The sequence below is a fragment of the Somniosus microcephalus genome, chromosome 2 (genome assembly GCF_052327205.1).
Source record: "Somniosus microcephalus isolate GS21.2 chromosome 2, FLI_Smic_1.0, whole genome shotgun sequence".
Taxonomy (NCBI): domain Eukaryota; kingdom Metazoa; phylum Chordata; class Chondrichthyes; order Squaliformes; family Somniosidae; genus Somniosus; species Somniosus microcephalus.
In genome coordinates, this window is record NC_140988.1 from 173195510 (window position 1) to 173219755 (window position 24246).

General features: G+C 48.4%; 1 protein-coding gene across 1 annotated transcript; it reads left to right on the forward strand.

Annotated features, from left to right (window-relative positions):
• The first annotated feature begins 10216 nt into the window (after positions 1-10216).
• LOC147123123 (interleukin-8-like) lies at positions 10217-14017 on the forward strand. The gene is made up of 4 exons (XM_085966855.1): positions 10217-10814; positions 11275-11404; positions 11624-11703; positions 12591-14017. The coding sequence occupies exons 1-4, from the start codon at positions 10754-10756 to the stop codon at positions 12608-12610; spliced, it is 291 nt and encodes a 96-aa protein (XP_085822981.1). The 5' UTR covers positions 10217-10753; the 3' UTR covers positions 12611-14017.
• The last annotated feature ends 10229 nt before the right edge of the window (positions 14018-24246 follow it).

Genomic DNA, 24246 nt, shown 5'->3' on the forward strand with positions numbered 1-24246 from the left:
GTTCTGTCTTCACAAAGGAGGACACAAATAACCTCCCAGAGGTGTTGGGGAACATAGGGTCTAATGAGAGGGTGGAACTGAATGAAATCAGTATTTGTAGGGAAATGGTGTTAGGGAAATTGACAGGATTGAAGGCTGATAAATCCCCAGGGCCTGATAATCTACATCCTAGGGTATTTAAGGAAGTGGTCCTAGAAATAGTAGAAGTATTGTTGGTCATCTTCCAAAATTCGATAGACTCTGGAACAGTTCCCATGGATTGGAGGGTAGATAATGTAACCCCACTATTCAAAAAAGGTGGTAGAGAGAAAATGGGGAATTATAGACCAATAAGCCTGACATTGGTAGTGGGGAAAATGCTAGAGTCCATTATAAAAGATGTAATAGCAGAGCACTTGGAAAACAGTGACAGGATTGGACAAAGTCAACATGGATTTACAAAAGGTAAATCATGCTTGACTAATCTACTGGAATTTTTTGAGGATGTAACTGGTAGAATAGATAAGGGAGAACCAGTGGATGTGGTGTATTTGGACTTTCAGAAGGCTTTCGATAAGGTCCCGCATAAGAGATTAAGCTGTGTGGGTGTGCGTGCTGTGAGGAGAATGCAGAGAAACTCCAGTATGATTTGGACAGGTTGGGTAATTGGGCAGATGCATGGCAGATGCAGTATAATGTGAATAAATGCGAGTTTATCCACTTTGCTGGCAAAGACAGGAAGGCAGATTATTATCTGAACGGCAATAGATTGGGAAAAGGGGACGTGCAACGAGACCTGGGTGTCCTTGTGCACCAGTTGCTGAAGGTAAGCATGCAGGTGCAGCAGGCGGTTAAGAAGGCAAATGGTATGTTGGCCTTCATAGCGAGAGGATTCGAGTACAGGAGCAAGGATGTCTTGCTGCAGTTGTACAGGGCCTTGGTGAGACCACACCTTGAGTATTGTGTGCAGTTTTGGTCGCCTTATCTGAGGAAGGATGCTCTTGCCATGGAGGGAGTGCAGCGAAGATTCACCAGACTGATACCTGGGATGGCAGGAATGACGTATGAAGAGAGATTGAGTTGACTGGGCTTGTATTCGCTAGAGTTTAGAAGAATGAGAGGGGATCTCATTGAAACTTATAAAATTCTAACAGGACTAGACAGACTAGATGCAGGAAGGATGTTCCCGATGGCGGGGGAGTCCAGAACCAAGGGTCAGAGTCTAAGGATAAGGGGTAAGCCATTTAGGACTGAAATGCTGACGAATTTCTTCACCCAGAGAGTGGTGAACCTGTGGAATTCTTTACCACAGTAGGCCGTTGAGGTCAATTCATTAAATATATTCAAGGAGGAGTTAGATATATTTCTTAAGGCTAAAGGGATCAAGGGATATGGGGAGAAAGCAGGGACAGGGTACTGAATTTGGATGATCAGCCATGATCTCATTAAATGGCAGAACGGTCTCAAGGGGCCGAACGGCCTACTCCTGCTCCTAGCTTCTATGTTTCTATGTAAGACCTGTTGATGCTCTCAGAGTTCAGGAGCTATCAACCTACACTGGCCCCATCCACATTATTTTTAAAAATTCATTCTCGGGATGTGGGCATCGCTGGCTAGGCTGGTAATTATTGCCCATCCCTTGTTTCCATGAGAAGATGGTGGTGGGTCTTCCCATCGAAGCACTGGTAGCAGTTTGATACAACTGAGTGGCTTGCTGGGCAAGTTAAGAGTCAACCACATTGGTGTGGGACTGGAGTCACTCATAGGCCTGACTGAGTAACTGGTTTCTTTCCCTAAAGGACAGTATGTGTGTCTCCAGTATGTTTTTGCATATCCAGCAACCTATTTTATTTGTCCTCAGAATGTGGCAACTCTGGCAAGGGCACATTTAGTGCTGATCTCTATGGTGGTGAGCCTTCCTCTTTAACCATTGTGGCGCAGTCTTTGTGGTGATGGTGCTGCCATGATGCTGCTTTGTAGTGATTGTTTTACAGCTGAGTGGCTTGCTATGCTGACCTGCAGACTCAATCTAGCACAGGGCCAGCCAGCTTGAAGTGGTCAAAGCCACCATTACATCAAACTTTTATGTCACTTGGTCAATTCAAGTTACTGTTGGTAATATTTGCTAAGTCAGTGAGCTGTCCATACAACAATACATCACTACAGCCTTGTTTGCCAATACCTATGTGACTCTCTCCATGGAAACGAGAGAACAACTCAAGAGGATGCAACACCTCTACTTCACTCTCTGGGTTCTCAAAGATGCAGGGCCACAAATGATGGAACCCATCAACCATCAGGGTACCAAACAATAACCATACCCACCCCACAGAAGCCAGGCGGTTAAGCAGTTAAATGCCACACATTACTTAGCTGCCCTAAACTGCTAGGGCCTCACCTTTAGCAATTTTAACCTGCTCTGCTAACAGGCGGCATGGACACCCGCCCAACTTGAGGTTTTTGTGCAGAGGGTCAACACTGGATGAGAGGCCCTCTACCCTCAGGAGGCCCTCCAGAAAGAAGGATGTGCGACCAGATTGCCGAGGTGGTCTCTGCCAGCAGTGTCACTCCCAGGACATGGCTCCGGTGCCCTAAGGAGTTTCATGACCTCAGAGCAGCGGTCAAGGTCAGTGAATGCATCTTCAAAAGCCATCTCCCACCAACTGCATCACTAACTTCACACATTGCTCAATGCACAACCACCCCCTGCCCCCCAAATCACTCACCTACCAACAATCCCTACCAAACATGAGACACACCTCCCATTCCTAGCTTCACCTCACCCCCTTGGAGGAGACAGTGCCGGCTATTCTTGGCAGGGGCATGAGTGAGCCCATGGACAGCAGCAGGGCTGAAAGAATACAAAATGACATAATTCTCATACATTATCATCTTTCTCACATCCCACTTCCCCCTCATCCGATAATCTCTTCTGATGTACAAGCTGCACATGGTATAAGCATGCACCTCTTGCTGTCCCCCTCCCCTCACCACAACACCACCCTTGTGCTTTCCTCATTTTAGACACCCAAAAAATCCAGCCTGCCCAGTCAGTGGTTGAACAAGAAGAGGGAGAGGAGAGTGAAGAAGAAGAAGAAGAAGAAACACCATCACTCCATTTCACACTCCCAGCCACCAGCTTTTCAAGGTCATCCTACAAGATCTTTTGCAGTGTCCTACACTGAAAGTCAGCAACCTTCCACCAACCATGCTGCAACCACTGGGGTAACACTGCATAACAGCACTAGGATAGGCAAAAGCACACGCAAGACACTCACTAAGGAATGCACAAGGGTGATTAGTTGATTTTTTGATGTAATATTGGATGCATATATGGATAAAGTTGGATTGGAAAGTTTGCTTTGTGGTGGCTTTTACTTCAGCATTGTGGCCAAGAGGACACTTTGATGGTCAGTAACAGAGAGAAGGGAAGGTGTGGGACAAATGTTGAAACAGGAATTGGGGTTGTGTTCACTGGTACCATAGGCAGATGTTTCGATCCCGGATATTCCGGCCAGAAAAGATCTGTCTGGGTTGCATCCTTCCTTCCGCTTCCTCCTCATCTTCTTCCTCCTCTTCCTCTTCCTCCTCCTGCTCTTCCTTGTCCCCTTTGCTGTCTCTGCTCCATCTCCATGTCATGCTGCAGCCCAAGGGACCCATGGATATAGACAGGGCTCATGGCATCAACAAGACCCCGTGACACCACTGGAGCCCCATGACATCGACAAGGCCCATGACATCTGTGGAGCCCTGTGACCTTATGACATCGACAGAACCCCTTGACATCAACAAGGCTCATGACTCTGACAAGGCCCATGACTCCGACAGGGCCCGTGTCATTGACAGGACCTCATGACATCAACAGGGGCCTGTGCCATCAACAGGGCCTTTGACAGTGACAGGACCCCGTGACATCAGTGGAGCCCCGTGACATTGATAGGACGTGTGATATCGACAGGGCATCCACAGAGTCCCATGACATCAACAGGGCCCATGACATTGACAGGGGCCGTAACAGCGACAGGGCCCATGACATCAACAGGACCTCGTGATAATGACAGTGCCCGTGACAACAACAGGACCCCTTGACAGTGACAGGGTCCTTGACAGTGACAGGACCCCGTGACATCAGTGGAGCCCCGTGACATTGATAGGACGTGTGATATCGACAGGGCATCCACAGAGTCCCATGACATCAACAGGGCCCATGACATTGACAGGGGCCATAACAGCGACAGGGCCCATGACATCGACAGGACCTCGTGATAATGACAGTGCCCGTGACAACAACAGGACCCCTTGACAGTGACAGGACCTCGTGACATCGACAGGGCCCGTGGCATCGACAGGGCCCATGACATCAACAGGGCCTCATGATAATAACAGTGCCCATGACACTGACAGGACCCCTTGACAGTGACAGGGTCCTTGACAGTGACAGGACCTCGTGACATCGATAGGGCCCGTGACATTGATAGGGCCCGTGACATCGACAGGGCCATGTGACATTCCAGGAGCCGTGACATCAACAGGGCCCAGTGACATCACTGGAGCCCCAGGACATCGACAGGGGCCCATGACATCACTGGAGCCCCGTGACATCAACAGGGGCCCGTGACATCACTGGGGTCCGCGGGGGGGTCGGCGGCTGGCGGGGCTGGCGGGGTCCGCGGGGGGGTCGGCGGTTGTCGGGGCTGGCGGGGTCCGTGGGGGGGTCGGCGGTTGTCGGGGCTGGCGGGGTCGGCGGTTGTCGGGGCTGGCGGGGTCCGCGGGGGGGTCGGCGGTTGTCGGGGCTGGCGGGGTTGGCGGTTGTCGGGGCCGGCGGGGTCCGCGGGGGGGTCGGCGGTTGTCGGGGCTGGCGGGGTCGGCGGCTGGCGGGGTCGGCGGTTGTCGGGGCTGGCGGGGGGGTCGGCGGCGGGTCGTGCGCACGACTTACCCTTTATCCAAACTTCCGCAACCGGAACCCTCTAAAAACCGAAGGTTTTTTCGTTCAGCGTAAGTCGTACGCACGACTTACGCTGAACGAAAAAACCTTCGGTTTTTAGAAGGTTTCGGTTTTCGGAAGTCCGGATAAAGGGTAGTCTACCTGTACCATTGTAAATAAAAAAAATTCTTTATTGTCAAAAAAGTGCTTCCTTCCAGCATAACAACGTCATGTCAACAGAAACCATAACTAACAAAATAACAGTCAACTTTCTGGCAAAGCCACAAAACTAAACAAACCATCACAAACAATCACAACAGGTGAGGGCGTCCTTGAATTTGGAGGAAGAAACGTCTCAGCAACTCCCTCTACTGCTGGCCCCTTGATGGAGACCGACTTCTCTTTCGCGGTCGGCCCCTTCCCTCCCTGCTGCTCCTACGTAATTGAACCCCAGTGGCGGGGTCAAGGCTGGGGGATGCCTGGTGACTGTCTGGAATCGCAGAAGCCCCTGATGGACGGCCTGGACGACCTCTGGGCTTGGAGGGTGCGGAGGCTGGCTGCTTGATCTGGCCATGGCTGGAAGCAGTGTGCCCTGCAGGTGGTGGCAGCTGCACTGCAGACGTTCCAGCGGTGGCATGAGCAATGGTCACCTGCCGAGAGAGGACACCTGCACCATGGTCGGACGACAAACTGGCTCTCGGAGGGGACCGGCTCGGCTCCACCGCCACAAGCGACTGCTCCACTGATTCCTGGCCTCGTGTGGTACTGGAAGGGCCCGGGGTGATCCTAGCTGATGCAGATAGGGTGGCAGCAGTGAGAGTTCGTGTTGCCTCAATCTGGGTCTGGACGAGGCCAGCAAGTGACTGCGTGGCAGCAGTGAGGACCTGTGTGGCAGGTGCCAGTGCTTCGGAGAAGCCCTGGACAGTTCTCTCCATTGCTTCGGACAAGGCCGGAGCAGTCCATTCCACTGCCTCGGACAAGCCCTGGACAGACCTTTCCAGGGATTGTCCAAAGCTCTGAACAGTCCTTTCCATAGCGGCCTCAAAGCCCTGGACAGTCCTCTCCATTGCTGCCCCGAAGCCCTGGACAGTCCTCTCCATTGCAGCGCCAAAGTCCAGCACACTCTTTGCCAGTGTTTCTATCGACTGAGGCATCCTCCCCACTGCAGCCATAAGCTCAGTGTGCCTGAGCCGGGCCTGGGTGCTCATTTCAGCCAGGCTACACACCTCCTCTGCACTCTGTGAAGCAGTCATCGCTCCCTGCCTCGCCCTCCGGGGAGCCGGTGCCCGAACTTGCCTACCCCCCTTGCGTTGATGCAGGCCACTTGTTCCGGCAACTGTCTCCTCATCAGAGCCCCCCCCCTCCCCTCCAGGGAGCTACTATCCCCAGTCTGCAGATGTGTTGGCTCCCCTGCGGCTGGAACGGATGGTGCGGCTTCCTCCTGATCCTTGCCTCCGGAGGCACTGGCACTGGCAACTTCAGGGCCCGGATCCCGAGCTGGTGATGCAGCATCTGAAAGCAGGGAGGTGGAAGAGTGGCTTTAGCAAAAGGACAGGTTGGCAGCAAATCAAATCAAATCAAATCAAATCAAATCAAATCAAATCAACTTTTATTGTCATTGTTAGTGCACAAGTGCAGTACAACGAAATGTAGGCTTGCGGCTCCCGAGAGTGTACATTTGGATTAAGACATTTAAACATTCAACATACATTTGGCTTGTAGTATATTAACATAAATATAACCCTAATAAAGTGCATTGGCAGATGTGCAGGCTTTAGTTTATTTGTGGAGTTCAGTAGGATGACAGCCCTGGGAAAGAAGCTTTTCCTAAATCTGGTCGTACGGGTGCGAATGCATCTGTAGCGTCTCCCAGATGGCAGGAGGGCGAACAGACTGTGGCTGGGGTGGGTAGGGTCTTTGATGATGGACCGTGACCTCCGTAGACAGCGTTTCTGGTATATGTGCTCTATGGTCGGTAGCCGGGTGCCAGTAATGCGTTGGGCAGTTTTGACTACCCGCTGCAGGGCTTTCCGGTCATAGTAGCTACAGCTGCCATACCATACTGTGATACAGTTTGTCAGGATGCTCTCTATAGTGCAGCGGTAAAAGTTAGAGAGGATCAGGGGTGACAGATTACATCCCTTCAGCCTCCTTAGGAAATATAGGCGCTGCTGGGCCTTCTTCACCAGAGAGGAGGTGTTGAGGGACCAGGAGAGGTCTTCCGTGATGTGGACTTCGAGGAACTTAAAGCTGTCCACCCTTTCCACCACAGCCCCATTGATGTGGATGGGGGTGTGACTTCCGCCTTTGGACTTCCTGAAGTCCACAATGATTTCTTTTGTTTTCTTGGTGTTAAGGGCCAGGTTGTTATCGGCGCACCACTTCACGAGATGCTGGACCTCCTCCCTGTAGGCTGACTCATCGTTGTTGGTGATCTGGCCTACCACCGTGGTGTCATCCGCAAACTTGATGATGGTGTTGGAACCCTTAACAGCCACACAGTCGTGGGTGAAGAGGGAGTAGAGGAGGGGGCTCAGCACACATCCTTGTGGGGCCCCCGTGTTCAGGGTCGGGGGGGGGGAGGCGTGGTTACCTAATTTGACAGACTGGGGTCTGTTTGTTAGGAATCCAGGGTCCAGTTGCATTAGGAAGTCCAGGGTCCAGTTGCATGCCAGATTGCGGCAAGGCTATGACATGGCTCCACAGTGAGAAAGCATGCTGGCGGGGGGACCAAGTGGAAGGAGACAGCTGAAAAAGGTGAGATCCTTACCATCACTGTCGACAATGGGGTTGGCAGCTGCAGTGGTAACAGGACCACTCAGACGTCCTCCAAGAATCTGATGCACTCTCTCCTCGAGATCCGTCAGAGTGACCACTTGTGGAGGTCCTCCACCGGTTCGAAGCTGGTCCTTGCGAATCGTCGCCAGCTTGGACTGCAGGGGAAAGAAGGGGAAGTTCTGTTACATGATGCCCTGAGTGATCATCTCATGCCCCCCATGGTGCAGGGGCCCTTACATGATGCCCTGAGTGATCATCTCATGCCCCCCATGGTGCAAGAGCCCTTACATGATGCCCCCCATGGTGCAAGAGCCCTTACATGATGCCTTGAGTCAAATGTGCATGTGTGTGCCCAGAAAGGGCCATAGGTGCTTGCTGACACATGGCCATTGGGGCATCGCGCACCCTGTAGCCATGAAGTCAGGTGCAGATGGAGGGAATCAGAAGTTTGCATAAACACCACTCACCCTAACGACCCGAGTGAGGTCGTTGAATTTCTTCCTGCACTGAACAGGGCCCCTGGTCGCCATGCTGCTGGAGTTGACCCTCTGACAAACATCCCTCCAAGCTCGGTGGTAGTCCTTTTGCTTCGGCCTCCTGCCATTGTCAGGATAGAGAACATCTCGACGGCGCTCCACTGCGGCCATCAACTGCTCCAGAGCCTCAGTGCTGAAGCGCTCTGCTCTCTGTCTCACCTTCTCCATCTTGACCAAGTTTTTTGCACCAGAGAAGGGCTTGCGCCGATTCTGAGGCCGAGGCGATGAGTGTGGAAGCTGAGGCTGACTGGCCCACCCCTTTAAGAGCCGGCCGGCGCCTGGAAGTCTCATGGTTATCGGTAATTGAGATCACCTGCGCTGCGCCCGTCCGCGCCGATATTGGGTAGCGCCGGTAGTTTTGCGCCTTAGGAGGCCCGTGCAACGTCTGAATTCGCGCCTCAATCACCTTTGGGGGCGATGCAACCCAATATCGTGCCAGGCAGCGATAAGTTTCGTCTGGCTATAAACTTTGCGCAGCACCAGTTCTAACGCCTCAAGCGGGGCTATACCCAATTTCTAGGCCATGATAATGTCTCTCTGAAATCTCGCAAATACTTCACATATCAAGGTATATGTGTACAAGGGGAAGATTTCCCCACATCCCTGTTTCCTGATAATTTTGGATATGCACAGCTCCTCTTGTAGTTGTCTGATGCTCTTCTCTTGCAAACAAAACTTTCACCACAACAAAAACTCCCCTTCCATTTTAATGATCAGTAGCAGCCCTTTAAGACCATCTGCATCACCAGATCCCCCACCTCCCCAGCAGATCCTGCTGCTGATTCAGCTCCTGTGCCTGTTTTAAATGAACAGAATTTGACTCAAAATTCAGCGAGGATAATCATTCTCCCAACCAGCACATACTGGGCTTGGATTTGAGAACCCTCGATTGGTGTTAACGGGGTCGGCAACGGCTTCAACATGGGGTCGGTTGGTAGTTAACACCAGCAATGCGACCGGCTCCATTGTAAAAGAGTCCTACTGCCGGGTGACCAAAGTGCCTGCCTGCTTCAGATGTTAGGCCCTGTTTAATATGGAAATTGGGATCTTATTTTCGGTAGGAACTGGTCGGAATCAGCGCTGCGCACAGGTGATGGAAGTGAAAAGGCCCTCTAAAGGTAAGTGTTGAATTGTTTCTGTGACCCCAGCTGAGCATGAGTGCAATTCTGGGGCCCACAAAGATAATCTGGGCCGCTGCCTCCCTACGAACCCACAACCGCCGCGATCGTGGCCGCCCCATCCCGCCTCTATAACTTACCTTGCTGAAGTCACCTCTGGTTTGATATTCAGGCTTCAATCTGGCGAACTGCATCAGATTGCCTGTTTGGCGCCCTGCAGCTCACCTGCTGAATTTATGACAGGGGCTTATTTGCATGGCTGCCCAAAAGTCAACATCTGCCGTGTGCTCTAATGCCATAGGTTTGCACAGCCCTAATCTTCCTGACATTGTTAAATTGGACAACAAAATCTTTCATCCATTGTTTAGATACTGTTGCATACTCTGACTGAAAATACATTGCAGATGAAAAATCATCACATCGAACATGCACAAATATATTTGCAGCATTGCAGTTCTTTACAATCAGAACATGAGCTTTTTAAATGAGCAAAGATATTCCTGACCTGCTGAGTTTTTCCAGCATTTTCTGAAGATATTTCTCAGCTGTGCAACTTGTATTATCATGTTAGAAGATGCCACATTTCCTGTAATTCACAAGTTTCAGCTCAGGGATGTCCTTCCTTTTTATTATAATCCCAAGCATCAGTGCCATGTCTCTAAAGTGACATCATCCTGTGGGTCAGATGCAAAATGTGGAACTGAATTATTCTGCAGCCGATCTGAAACTGTTGATTTTGGGAAGAATATCTAATATACAATTAATCATATATTGCGTTATGTGATTCTCTGTAAAGTCGCAGCCCCATTTTAACCCTGTGTCAATCATGGCACTTTGAATAAAACATCTCTGCAGGTGCAAGAACGTTGAAGATATTTCTATTCCTGAGATGGAGCTGCTGCATCATCAGGCTGAAAATTCATTGCAAGTGGCAACTGGAACCAACTTTAGAACTACATTTACACCATCGCACCTTTCACCAAAGCTGTAGCAGGAAGGTCCAAAGAGTCACAACACAAAATACAGCCAGTGAAAGGGAGAGATATTTCCTGGAAATCACAGAATTTAGCTCCATTTCTAAAAGTTTCAATTCAATCTTTAAAATCAAGACATAAATAATTCGCTAATTATGACAACAGATTATCTGCCTGTTGCTGCTGTAAATGATGCACAAGTTCTGAATATTTTTAAAACTGCGAAAGTGAAAGAAGGTCTGACTCAGAAGCAGGGAAATTCCCTTCCACAGAAAGTTTGACAGCTTTCACTTCTTGAGATTTTGCAAAGTGAGAGTCAAGGATCTCAATAAATAGGAGCTCATTGGACCTCTCTTCAGCAGAACTTCATTCAACAGAGAGAGAGTCACTGAGGGAGACAGAAGATCCTTCAGCAGAAATCTATTCAGCAGCACAAAGTCAAAGATGAACAGAGCAGCTACTGTAACGATGCTCATCCTGATTCTGTGTGCCATTACTGCACAGGGTATGTTGACATTTTGATCTTGTGTTTTATTTCTCATTGCACTGCAGTGTGAAAAGGAGTCTTTTCATTCAGTTACTGATCCAGCTATATATGTCCTAGTGTGCTGTTTGTTTATGCATTGAACAATTAAATGGTTGCAGATGTTACATCTTATTGATAATACAATGCTGTTTTGAATACTGAATTCTCAAATATAGCTGCATTCAATAATTTGAATCCCCATTATCCTAAAGCTTTAAGTTTATGAAAGATTTTCTTCCACACTTTTATGAAAAATATACGACAGTCATCTCCAGGTTAATATAATTAGTTTGATTAGTATTAGTTTGGACAGATAGTTAATATTTCTTTGTGGACAATGTGTGGATTAAGTGTAAAAATCTCAATGCTGAAAGCAGGTGCCAGGATTGTCTCCATGTCAATCGATAATTGAATCTAAGTTAAATTGATTTTTTTACAGGTATTCCAATCCCAGGAACCCAAGGACGATGCCTGTGCACTCAGACCAGTTCCAATTTTATCCATCCGAGGCTCATCCAGAGTTTGAAATATATTCCCAGAGGATCGCACTGTGAGACACTGGAGATAATGTGAGTAAATGTGTCAGAACATCACCGTTAACTTTCCCCTTGTGTGACCTCGATTTAAGAAGTTGTGCTCGTTATTCAAAACTTTTTGGATTAGTCACAGTTTGTTTCTGTGGCAGAGTCGAAGAATTTTCTTGTAATATCTTTACTGAATTCTCACCTTTCAGTGGAAACATCCAATTTCTGTGGATTAGATTTTAAAGGTTCACCTTCTCTTCACAGTGTCATCCAAACAAATGGGAAGAAATCATGTGTGAATCCTGATGCCAAGTGGGTGAAGATTATCATAAAAGCCAAGAAAGGTTGGTGTTTTGTGTTTGTCGGAGTTCAGACTTTGTGTGTGAATAAATGCAGAGACAGTGAATTGTTTTGTCACCATGTTTGCCCTCTCCTCCTTGGCCAAGGGCGTTGATTCCTCTCTGCTGCACATTCCCACAGGCTTTTGGTGCATTCTGGTACTTTTCCCAAGTGACCATCATTTATGTGTGAGCCGTGACAGTCAATAGTCGTAAGCCATTCAACCACAATGCTGAGACTAATTGTCGTACCTTTAGTACCCATCTGAGTTCAGCCAATTAAGCACAGACGAATGATCAGAACAGGGACTTTAAGAATATAAGATTTAATATAAATCTTCACCACTTTCATTTCCTTTTTCTGCTGCCTTCCTTCCGTTATGGTCAGCTCCACGATTTTCTGCTCTGTTGTCTGAAGGCTGTAAGCTGCTCTAATGCATCATTTTTAAATTACTGTTCTACTTAAGCCTTTAGCGTAATATGTCCAGCAGACTCATCAGGACTGAGATTTTAAATGCACATATGTTTTCAAGTTGTACAGAAAAGTTGTTAAGGAAAATCTAGACCATCTTTTCTTCCAGTCTTGTGTCATCCACCATTGTCAGAATTCAAGATTTTGCTCACCATTTACTAACTTTGCATTATTCCTCGAATGTTCTTTATTCACCAAATAATTCTTCTCTCTCCTACCCCGTGCATCCTGCGTGTTAAAACCATACTGCAAAATCAATGAATTGTTAACAAAATCGCAAGCGTCAGCAATGCTGCTCAACTTATGTAAATGTCAGATTGCTAATTTTCCATAATTATGATGTTGAAGACATTGTGCACTTTACTAAAGTAAATATCTGCAGTTATTACTATATTAATTTTATTATTTAATTTAATTTCAGGTGCCAGGCGGCACAACTGAGAACAGAAGCCGCTATGGGCTGGACTCGATTCCACACCTGGGTGACCTGAAGTACAATGAACGTTGCAATGAAGGAAGCTCTGTCCAGGGTGTTAACTCTCTGAGGTCACCTTCTGATAGTTTGTTCAAATACTTTCTCATCAGTGTTTTCTGAAAATGATTTCACCGTTTAACCCTGGCACACGCTAATTGTTTACCCACGGCTGAAGAAACCAGTCTGACCTTCCTTATTAAACTTTGTGCTAAGACTGAGGTTTCGTTCACAGGGTGTGATGTGTTTGGTTATTTAGAGTAGACTCTGGTCCAGTTACAAGTTACTCTGTGACTGAATACTATTTGTTTACAATGCTCCATAATTCTCACCAGAAAAGGTGTGGGTACAGGAGGAATTATTAATAGATTTATGAACTTGTGGAGGAATCTAACTGAGACAGATAATGTCAGTTGTTACATTTTTGTGTTTGAAATCAGGGTGGAACATGATGCTAGTTTTGGAATAACTCAATCTATGCACTTCCATGGATATATTGTTCAAAATGAACTTGTAATCATTTCTTTATCACACAGTACCTCCTCACTTCTACATGTTTTACCTGGAATGAGAGGCTGACAATCCATAAAGGTCCAATTTAGAAAAATCCTCCTTTGTTATTTCAATTAAAATGGTCTGGAACAAGATTGGAGTGAAAGATCTAATAAATTAAATAAACACATTCCTTCTATTACTTGTAGATCTACTGTAATGTTACATTGATTCAAACTAATTTACAAACCAAACTTAGTGCAATTTTTCTTTCCCTGCTGAAACCCTGTTGATATTCTCTGTGATATGTTGACGGCAGGATATAGAGTAGATAAAGGATTTTAATTGTTCAGCAAACATATTCCAGTTCCAGTTTGAATGAAAACTTTATATGAAAATACAAGAGCAATTGCCTGTCACTAACATTGGTGCCATTTTACTGCAGTGTTTATTGATCAATGACATTTTAACTTGAACCTTGGGATTTTCTCTATAAACATCAGACCTTAGGATCTATCCAAAACTGAAGTTTGTGGATACAAAGTCACTGTCAAAATGATATTGTGTGCAATATACCTACATTTTAGAAGGTAGTGCTGCTTATTGTATGATACGAACTGGAAGAAATGACATTTGTAAATAGAACGAATGTATGTACTGTGATCAGTAGAAATCTTTTGCACTGAGAGATTTTTCACTGACTGGTCCAGTTGACTGAAAGTCTCAAAAGATCATTGTGTAAAAGTTGTGTTGAGTATAAAGCTGTGTATCACTGACGAAAGTTGCTACACGTGACTGAATTGGGTGTGAATGACCCTTTTGAGCGTTTTTGTACCTTTATCCCCAAATGTATTTAAGTGATTAAAATAAACTACATTTCTTATGAAGAATGTGTTGTCGCTATTTCTCAATCTTCAGCAAAACAGTTGTGTGATTCTCTAGTAGAACAATTTAATGGACTGATTAATAAAGAGCAATTTGTTCAGGGTACGCCTTGGAGAATAATAAAAGGTGCAGGTATTTGCAGTGAGACAGATTTCAGGACGAATTCTGCAAAATCTCAATGGGTTTTGATGGTATCTTTAACTCACCCCACCCGCTGATAGCGGGGTGGATGGGTTGTTATGATGTCATGTCGGGGGGTGGGGTGTTATCATCCCTGCTATTGTAACTTCTCTCAAAACAGGCAGACGGGGTCTGCTCTACAGTTAATTTCAACTCAGGAAATCGGGAGGCCCGCACAGGGCCAAATCATACAGCCAGATCATGGCGGGGGTCAGCAGTGTGGCCGGACGAAGCCATAGTAAATAGTTTCATTCATCTTTTCTGAGGATTCTTTGTGGATACAGGGAGCTGGAGTGTTCCCCCAGATACTCCTAAGGAGTGCTCGGGCCTCCCTTGCCCCTGCCTTCTCCCTCCCAGCCGCGCTCCTTTAAACCACCTCCCACAACCCAGCACTAACTTTATGTTTGGGAATCGTTCCCTTGGGTCCTGGTGGCATCAAGCTCCCACCTGAATTCCCACTCCTGCCCATCGGCTCTGACATCACTCCCACCGGTCTCGAGCAGGAGACAGTGCCGCACGAGTCAAATGAGGCCCGGATATTGAAATGGCTGGAGCTTCACACTCAACTCTCTGCGGGGATTTCCTGTTTCTGTGCCGCATACCCTATGTAAATCTGGGAAGAGATTGGTAGAACCCTATGGCGAGTCATTATTAGCCTTGCAGCCTGTGTGGTAACCTAGCAGAGTGGATAGCCCGCTCTATATAAAACCCACTAGTGTAGCACATATATATTCACACATTAAACCTGCTTCCTGGCCTAGTGGAAAGGCTCTTGCTTATTCCAGTGTGTGCAGAGATTTAGCTGTCAGGAGTTTGCAGGTCATTTCTGCAACCTCAGAAGCCACTCTCACCTCATTGCCGGTCACTATGAGAACTTTGAAGGATTGGGCCTCTGCTCTCTACTATATCTGCCATCTATTAGATCAGCATGTGTGTCGCTCATGCTCTCACACCTTGAACCTCAGAATCGGACCAAGATAAGCCCCAGCACCAACAACACCAGCCACACAAGCAGCAGTAGCCACAACACCAGCAGCAGCAGCCACCACAACAGTAGTCTTCTCCTCAATGACCTGATGCTCCACAGGAGAGGGGGTCAGTACAGGCATGCACCGCACCGGAGGTGATACCCCCAACACAGGGTTTACAGGCAGAGGATGAGCTCCCTGGACATGACTGAGCAGCAGTCCTTCAGGAGGTTCAGGCCATCGTGCCACGTCATCGCAGATGTTTTCAGCTTACTGGAACAAGACCTGCTGCCCAGAGGATCTGGTGGACACGCCTTACCAGTGGCTGTCAAAGTCACCACTGCCCTCAACTTCTTCACCTCAGGCTCCTTCCAGGGATCTGCAGCAGACATTTGCAGGATCTCACATTCGGTCGCCCACAGATGTATCATCGAGGTGACTGATGCCCTGTTTCACAAGTCAGCCACTTATGTGAAGTTTGCCACTAATGAAGGCAGTGTTACTGAGTGGGCGCTCGGCTTTGCAGTTCTGGCTGGCTTTCCACAGGTGATGGGCATCATCAACTGCATACATGTCAACATCAGGGCACAGCACATCACCCAGTAGTGTTTGTCAACTGCAAGGGCTTCCACTCCCTCAATGTGCAGCTGGACTGCAACCATAAATAATCATCATGCACGTGTGCACCAAATTCCCTGGCAGCTGTCATGACTCTTTCGTGCTGTGCCAGTATACCCTCCCTCAGCTCTTCGCACCACCAAACACACTTACCGGCTGGCTGCTTGGAGACAAGGGCTATCCATTAAAGACTTGGCTCATGACACCCTTGAGGAGGCCAAGCAATGAGGCCGAGGAGCGTTATAATGAAAGTCACATGTCCACCAGATGTGTCATTGAGCAAATAATAGGCATGCTCAAGATGCGCTTCAGATGCTCGATAGATCTGGAGGAGCCCTTCAGTACACACCAGCCAGGGTCTCCAGAATTGTCGTCATATGCTGCGTGCTGCACAACATAGCGCAGCAGCGAGGACTGGAGCTGTATGAGGAGCAAGGCTCTGAGCGCACAACCTCTTCAGAGGAGGAGGAGGAGCAACATCTTGAAGATGAGGAGGAGGAGGAGCAGGAGGAATTGATGTCCAGATGGCAACAGCAGCGGAGCACATTGCTGTCCGGGAGCTCAGGGATCACCTCATCATGGCCAGATTTACTTAGCTTCCTGCAATGCACTCATATGGCTGCCACATGCTGTGACAAGCTCCCCACCGCCATCCCCAACAACACCATAAAGCATCCCTACAATGACCAAGGCATTGCGTTCAAACTGACCCCCATTGCTGGAGGTCATGTAATGTATCACCATTCGCTCCAACTCACAAAGCCACTTCAAAGGTCGCAGACAAAAATGGGCATGACCGGAAAGTGGTGAAAAGAGATACTTTTATATGTGTGATAACAGTAAGGGAACCTTAACAATAGCACTTCTTTATACACCCATGTGCATAGCCTTGTGCAGTTAGGACAGTGGCTTTTTACTTTTATGCGTCTTTCTATGAGGTGCAACCCCTGTGGCTTCAGCAGAGGTCGAGGTAGACTGCTCACATCCCTGCTGCGACAGTGTGGGCACTTTTGGCGGATGTCCTCTGGGTTTTGGAGGCTGTGAGGGCCCCGCCAAAGACTGCTCCTCCTGTGGCTTTGCAGGGGCAGACTCAACCATCGCGATCCGAGGAAGCATCTGGGACTCTGACTGAGGGAGAGGCAATGGGGGAGAAGTGGGATTGCTTTGAGAGGAGCCCCCACTTCCACATCCCCTCACACCATCATCCTTCTAATGAGCCACCCGCACTTCCCTGCTACTATAGTGATCTGGGTTGTAATGGTTGGGGTTGTCCACCGCGTGGTGCTGTAGCCAATGCTGCTGCTAAGGTCGGGGATTTTACTTCCTGTTAAGGTCAGCAAAGGTCGAATGCCAGGATGCAGGCCTGATGTATGTGTTTCCCAGTTGTTAATAAAGTATTCGGCCTAGAAATTGAGTGGGCTTTGCACCCATTTTGCGGCGCTAGAGGTCATTGCGCTGGACTTACAGCCGGTTCAGAAATTCCCTGGGCCCTACCATCGGCGGTAGACCGGTTGCGCTGCGCCGGCACCGATGACGTCATCGGTGTGCGCAGCATCCCGGTTGCCGTGGTGACGGGCCCCAGCGCCGAAATTGAGTTGCGGCCGCCTCGCCCGTGGCAGCCGCAACTAAGACTCTGGCAACCGAGTCTTACAGGAGTTTGCGCCGGCGCATTAAGGTCGCGCGGCGGCCGGCCGCTTTCCCACCGGCCGCCTGCCCGCACCTCCCTCCCCGGACTCCTCCACCCCCCCCGCGGAACAGATGCTTCTGGGCTGCGAGCCCGGCACTTCCCCGAGGTGCCGGGCTCATTTTTGTGAAGATTTTACCGGCCAGCGGGCGGGTGCAGGCAGCTCCTCCTTAACTGAAGGAGGAGGCCTGCACTTCCCGAGCCTGCCGCACCGCATCGGGCGCCGCAGCGCCGGAATAGCGCCGCAATGCGGCAGGTAGCGCCCATTTTCAGGCGCAAACACCCTTCAGTAGCGCCGGCAGCCGTTTGGGCGCGGCGCTACTGAATTTTTGGCGCGCGCAGGGGGACTTAGCGCCGGCGCTAACTTTCCGGCGCTAAAGCCCTGGTGCGGCGCCAACTGAATTTCTAGGCCTTCGTGTTAATTCTACGATATCGCCTCTTTGAGTCCTTGTTCCACTTAATGGATTTATCACATTTGGCGACGAGGTATCTAAAAGGACCCTGATTGAATAAGAGAAGTCTGCCAGGACGTTTAAACAACAAAATTACGAGCTACGGTTAGCTACCAGTTGGAAGAGAGCATGGCTGCCACGGTAGGAACGGTTTCCGCCTTTGATATTCAAGCACAAACCTGGGAAGAATAATGTGAAGTGTTGGGTTATTTTTTTCGAAGCAAATGAAATAAATGATGCCGGAAAAAGGGAAGCCATTCAGCTTAGCTCAGTGGGAAGCCAGACCTACAGTTTGATGAGGAATCTGCTCAGTCCTGAAAAGCCTGGAGACAAATCATTTGTTGAATTAGTGGCCTTGCTAAAAGAACATTTCAACCCTAAGCCTAGTGAGATTGTACAGCAGTTCAAGTTTAATTCAAGGAACAGGAAAGAGGAAGAGAGCGTAATGGACTTTTTTTTTAAAATTAATTGATGGGATGTGGGCGTCGCTGGCTAGGCCTGCATTTAGTGCCCATCCCTAATTGCCCTTGAGAAGATGGCGGTGAGCCGCCTTCTTGAACCGCTGCAGTCCATATGGTGTAGGTACACCCACAATGCTGTTAGGAAGGGAGTTCCAGGATTTTGGCCCAGCGACAGTGAAGGAACGGTGATACTGGTCCAAGTCAGGATGGTGTGTGGCTTGGAGGGGAACTTGTAGGTGGTGATGTTCCCATGCGTCTGCTGCCCTTGTCCTTCTAAGTGGTAGAGGTCGCGGGTTTGGAAGGTGCTGTTGAAGGAGCTTTGGCGAGTTGCTGCAGTGAATCTTGTAGATGGTACACACTGCAGCCACAGTGCACTGGTGGTGGAGAGAGTGAATGTTGAAGGTGGTGGATGGAGTGCCAATCAAGCGGGCTGCTTTATCCTGAATGGTGTCGAGCTTCTTGAGTGTTGTTGGAGCTGCACTCATCCAGGCAAGTGGAGAGTATTCCATCACACTCCTGACTTGTGCCTTGTAGATGGTGGAAAGGCTTTGGGGAGTCAGGAGGTGAGACACTCGCCGCAGAATTCCCAGCCTCTGGCCTGCTCTTGTAGCCACAGTATTTATATGGCTGGTCCAGTTCAGTTTCTGATCAATGGAACACCCAGGATGTTGATAGTGGGGGATTCAGCGATGGTAATGCCATTGAATGTCAAGGGGAGATGGTTAGAGTCTCGTTTGTTGGAGATGGTCATTGCCTGGCACTTGTGTGGTGCGAATGTTACTTGCCACTTGTCAGCCCAAGTCTGAATGTTGTCCAGGTCTTGCTGCATATGGACACGGACTGCGTCAGTATCTGACGAGTCTCGAATGGTGCTGAAGTGTGCAATCATCAGCGAACATCCCCACTTCTGACCTTATGATGGAGGGAAGGTCATTGATGAAACAGCTGAAGATGGTTGGGCCTAGGGCACTGCCCTGAGGAACTCCTGCAGTGATGTCATGTGATTGAGATGAATGACCTCCAACAACCACAGCCAACTTCCTTTGTGCTAGGTATGATTGCAACCAATGGAGAGTTTTCCCCTTGATTCCCATTGACTTCAGTTTTGCTAGGGCTCCTTGATGCCACACTCCATCAAATGCTGCCTTGATGTCAAGGGCAGTCACTCTCACCTCACCTCTTGAGTTCAGCTCTTTTGTCCATGTTTGGACCAAGGCTGTAATGAGGTCAGGAGCTGAGTGGCGCTGGAGGAACCCAAACTGGGCATCAGTTAGCAGGTTATTGCTGAGTAAGTGCCGCTTGATAGCACTGTCGACGACACCTTCCATCACTATGTAGCGGTGTTGCATAATTTAGCACAAGATTGCAATTATGGGAACAACCTGAAGGAAATGCTGCGAGATAGGCTAGTTTGCGGAATTATGGACGACCGAATGCAGCGTAGATTATTATCCGAGACTGGGCTTACTTATGAAAAAGCATTGGAACTTGCTCAAGCCATAGAGACAGCAAACCGAGATGTAAAAGAAATACAGGGTTCAGACAGGGCTAATAATACGCAAGTTGCAGGTCAGGTTGTTGTGCACAAGTTGAACATGCATCAGAAACTACAACGTGAGCATGTGAAGGCATGTTATAGATGCGAGGGCGATCACCTGGTGAGTGAATGCCGGTTTCTGGAGGAAAAGTGCTGCAAGTGTGGGAAACAAGGACACATACAACGAGCTTGCAGGGCGAAATCACCTGTGGAGGAATCCAAACCAAAAGGGGGAGGGCAGCAAAACCAAGGGAGAGAAGTGAAAAAACATGGAGCACACCACATCAGCGGGGAAGCTGAGGAAGAAGAGGACATGTTCATAATGTATAGCATGTTAGCGAACATTCCAAAAGTGGCTCCTATCACATTGCAACTGACAGTAAATGACTCTAAGGTGAACTTTGAAGTGGATACAGGGTGCAGCGTGACCATAATGAACAAGGTAGAGTATTCAAAATTGTGGAACCGTGCAAAAGTTCCAGAGTTAAAGCCTTGCTCCCTGCATCTTAAAACATATACAGGTGAATGAGTAGCAACATTAGGTACAGCTAATGTAACTGTGCAACACAGGGACACAGTGGAACAGCTACCTGTAGTTATAGTATCGGGTACCGGACCAAACCTGTTAGGTCGGGGCTGGATAAAAGAACTTAAATTAGACTGGGGAGCTGTACATCAAATAGATGCGGGCAAACAGTTGACTTTGTAAGAAGTGTTGAGTGAACATGAGAACATGTTCAAGGAGGAACTTGGCACGTTTAATGGCCCCCCAGCTAAGATTTATGTAGACAAGGAGGCACCGCCAAGGTTTTTTAAACAATGACCTGTGCCTTATGCCATGAAGCCAAAGGTAGAGGCTGAGCTTGACCGTCTATTGAGAGAGACCATACTGGAGCCAGTGAAATGTTCAGAATGGGCAGCTCCCATAGTACCTGTTTTAAAACCGGACAATTTGGTAAGACTCTGTGGAGACTATAAATTGACAGTCAATCGGGTGTCCAAACAAGAGCAGTGTCCTATTCCCAAAACAGAGGACCTCTTTGCAAACCTGGCTGGAGGAAACAAATTCACAAAGTTGGATATGAGTCATACCTACTTGCAGATTACACTGGATGACGAATCAAAGAAGTATGTCACCATAAATACACACAAGGGCTTGTTTACATATAATCGCTTACCGTTTGGTGTCTCATCTAGTCCAGCTATCTTCCAGAGGACAATCGAAGGTGTACTGCAAGGGATTCCACATGTTTCCATCTATCTGGATGACATTCTGGTGACGGGACGAACCGACCAGGGGCATCTGAGCACTCTGAGAGAGGTACTAAAGAGATTGGAGAGGGCAGGGTTCCGGCTAATGAGGAGTAAGTGCACTTTCCTGGGGAATGAGGCAGTGTTCCTGGGACACAGAGTGGACGCCGCCGGGCTCCATCCACTCAAGGAGAAGGTACAAGCACTGCAGGACGCCCCTGCTCCTACAAATGTGGCTGAGTTAAAAGCTTACCTGGGACTGTTGAACTATTATAACAGGTATTTACCAAACTTGTCAACAGTGTTAGCACCTCTTCGCAAACTACTGCACAAGGAGACACAGTGGCAGTGAGGAGAGGAGCAGGGGGTTTCATTTAAACAGTCCAAGAAACTGATGCTGTCGTCGGATGTGCTGGTTCACTACAATGCAGAGAAAGACATCATTCTCTCTTGTGACGCTTCACCTTACGGGGTGGGGGCAGTTCATTCACACTGCATGGAAGATGGAACTGAAAGACCAATAGGGTTTATGTCCTGAACTCTAACACCAGCGGAAAAAACTATTCCCAGTTAGACAAAGAGGGGTTAGCAGTAATGTTTGGGTTACAGAGGTTCCACAAGTACATATATGGCAGGAAGTTCACCATATGCACCGATCATAAGCCTCTTCTCTCTCTTTTCAATGAAATGAAAGCAGTTCCACAGATGGTGTCACCCCAGATCCAGAGGTGGGCCATGACGTTGAGGGCAAATGAGTATGTCATCGTCTACAAGGTGGGCAAGTACCATGGGAACGCAGATGCCTTGAGCTGTCTTCCACTGCCAGGCACACCTATCCGTGCAGCTCCAGAGGTCAGAGTGTTGATGTTGGAGGACACTGACACGGCACTTGTGACTGCAGAGCAAGTAAGAACATGGACAGGTAAAGATCCAGTACTGTCTAGAGTTCAAGAGTATGTGGTGAGGGGGTGGCCACAGCATCCGGAAGGGGCTGACTTCACACCCTACAGTGTCAGGAAAACAGAGCTGAGTGTGCAGGATGGTTGCGTGTTGTGGGGAGCACGAGTGATTATTCCACAGCCAGCACGACAGTCTATCCTAGAGCAACTACATCAGTGTCATCCTGTGGTCTCGCGTATGAAAGCCTTGGCTAGGAGTTACTTGTGGTGGCCAAAGCTAGATGAGGAGATAGAAAATCTAGTCAAGACATACAGCACTTGTCAGGAACACCAGAAGGCACCAGCAGCGGCTCCTCTCCACCCCTGGGAGTGGCCGGATAAACCATGGAGAAGATTGCACTTGGATTATGCGGGTCCATTCATGGGGAAGATGTTCCTCATAATCATTGATGCACATTCCAAATGGATGGATGTTTATCCTGTAAATTCTGCTTCCGCCTCTACTACTATAGACTACCTGCGTCGGAGCTTCAGTAATCAAGGGCTACCGGAGATCGTGGTAAGTGACAATGCCACTTGTTTTGTGAGTACAGAGACAAAAGAGTTCTTGAGAAAAAATGGCATAGTGCAGGTGACCTCGGCTCCATATCATCCGTCCTCAAATGGACTTGCGGGGAGAGCCGTACAAACATTTAAAGAGATGATGAAAAAAAGTGCAGAAGGGAGTTTAGCAGCCAAAGTGTCACGGGTTCTGTTCAGCTACAGAATAACACCTCAATCCACCACAGGACTCTCTCCTGCTGAGATGTTATTAGGTCGTAGACTACGCTCCACTCTTGACCTTGTCCACCCAGACCTAAAAAGGAAAATGGAAAACAGACAAAACAAACAAAAAGAGAACCATGACAAAAGAACAAAGAGCCGAAGTTTTGGAGAAGGAGATGCGGTCCTTACCAGGAATTTCAGTTATGGACCAAAGTGGATTCCTGGTTTCATAGACTCAATGACCGGTCCAGTATCATACAAGGTCATGTTGGGAGATGGTAGGGTAGTTCGCAGACATGTAGATCAGATACTTCCCAGACATGGGGAAATTGAAATGAAGGTTCCAGATGCAATGACTGAGGACAGGTTTACCCCCAGTTATCCAAGTGCATCTGTGGTGCCACCACCAGGGACAGAGAAAATTCCACAGGAACCCATTCATCAAGAGAGAACCATCGTTGCAGAGTCAGATACTCCAAGTACTGCTCAGGAGCAGCTGGTGGCTTCACCACAAACAAGCAGGGACTTTACTGTTAGACGTTCACAAAGGCCTCGCAAGCCACCAGAGAGATTGATACTGACCTGTTAGGTTCATCAAGTATGGAACATGGTGAATGGAGACTTCTTATGTGACCCTTAGGAATGGTTGTTTGTTAAGAAATTCATACTGAAATCTTAAGGGGGGAGGGATATAGTGATCTGGGTTGTTATGACTGGGGTTGTCCACCGGGTGGTGCTGTAGCCAATGCTGCTGCTAAGGTCGGGGGTTTTACTTCCTGTTAAGGTCAGCAAAGGTCGAATGCCATGATGCAGGCCTGATGTATGTGTTTCCCAGTTGTTAATAAAGTACTTGTGTTAATTCTATGATATCGCCTCTTTGAGTCCTTGTTCCACTTAATGGATTTATCACAGCTACCAAGGAGCTGGAAAGCAGCTTGCTGCACAGCAGTGGGCTAATGAGGACCCAAGTCAACGTTTAGATCCCTCCTAGAGAGGAGGACTAGGAGCCTTTGCCATGTGTTCTCCATAGCTAGCATGTGCTCATGTGATTGGCACATTAGCTGCTCCATGCAGGTGGCTGTCCTTTCAATGGAAGAGCACATCGTCACCATCACCTGTGACACAGTGGTGCTCATGTTGGAGATGGACTCCTCCATTCTCTGCACATTTGCAGACATCATGGCTTCAAAACCTGCCAGAACCTCCTTCATTTCTTGCTGCCCCTCCAGGATCACCCTCTTTCTCGATGGCCCCCGAGGTCAGAGACTGTGTAAGGGGTTTTCCTTGAGAGATTTCCCTGAGGTTTCTCTCTCTAGCGGCCTCTCTCTCTTGCACAGTAAAACCTTGAGTGGTTCGACCCACTCGCCCCTTAGATTCTATACTCTGAACTTAGGGGCAGGAACTACAATGTAG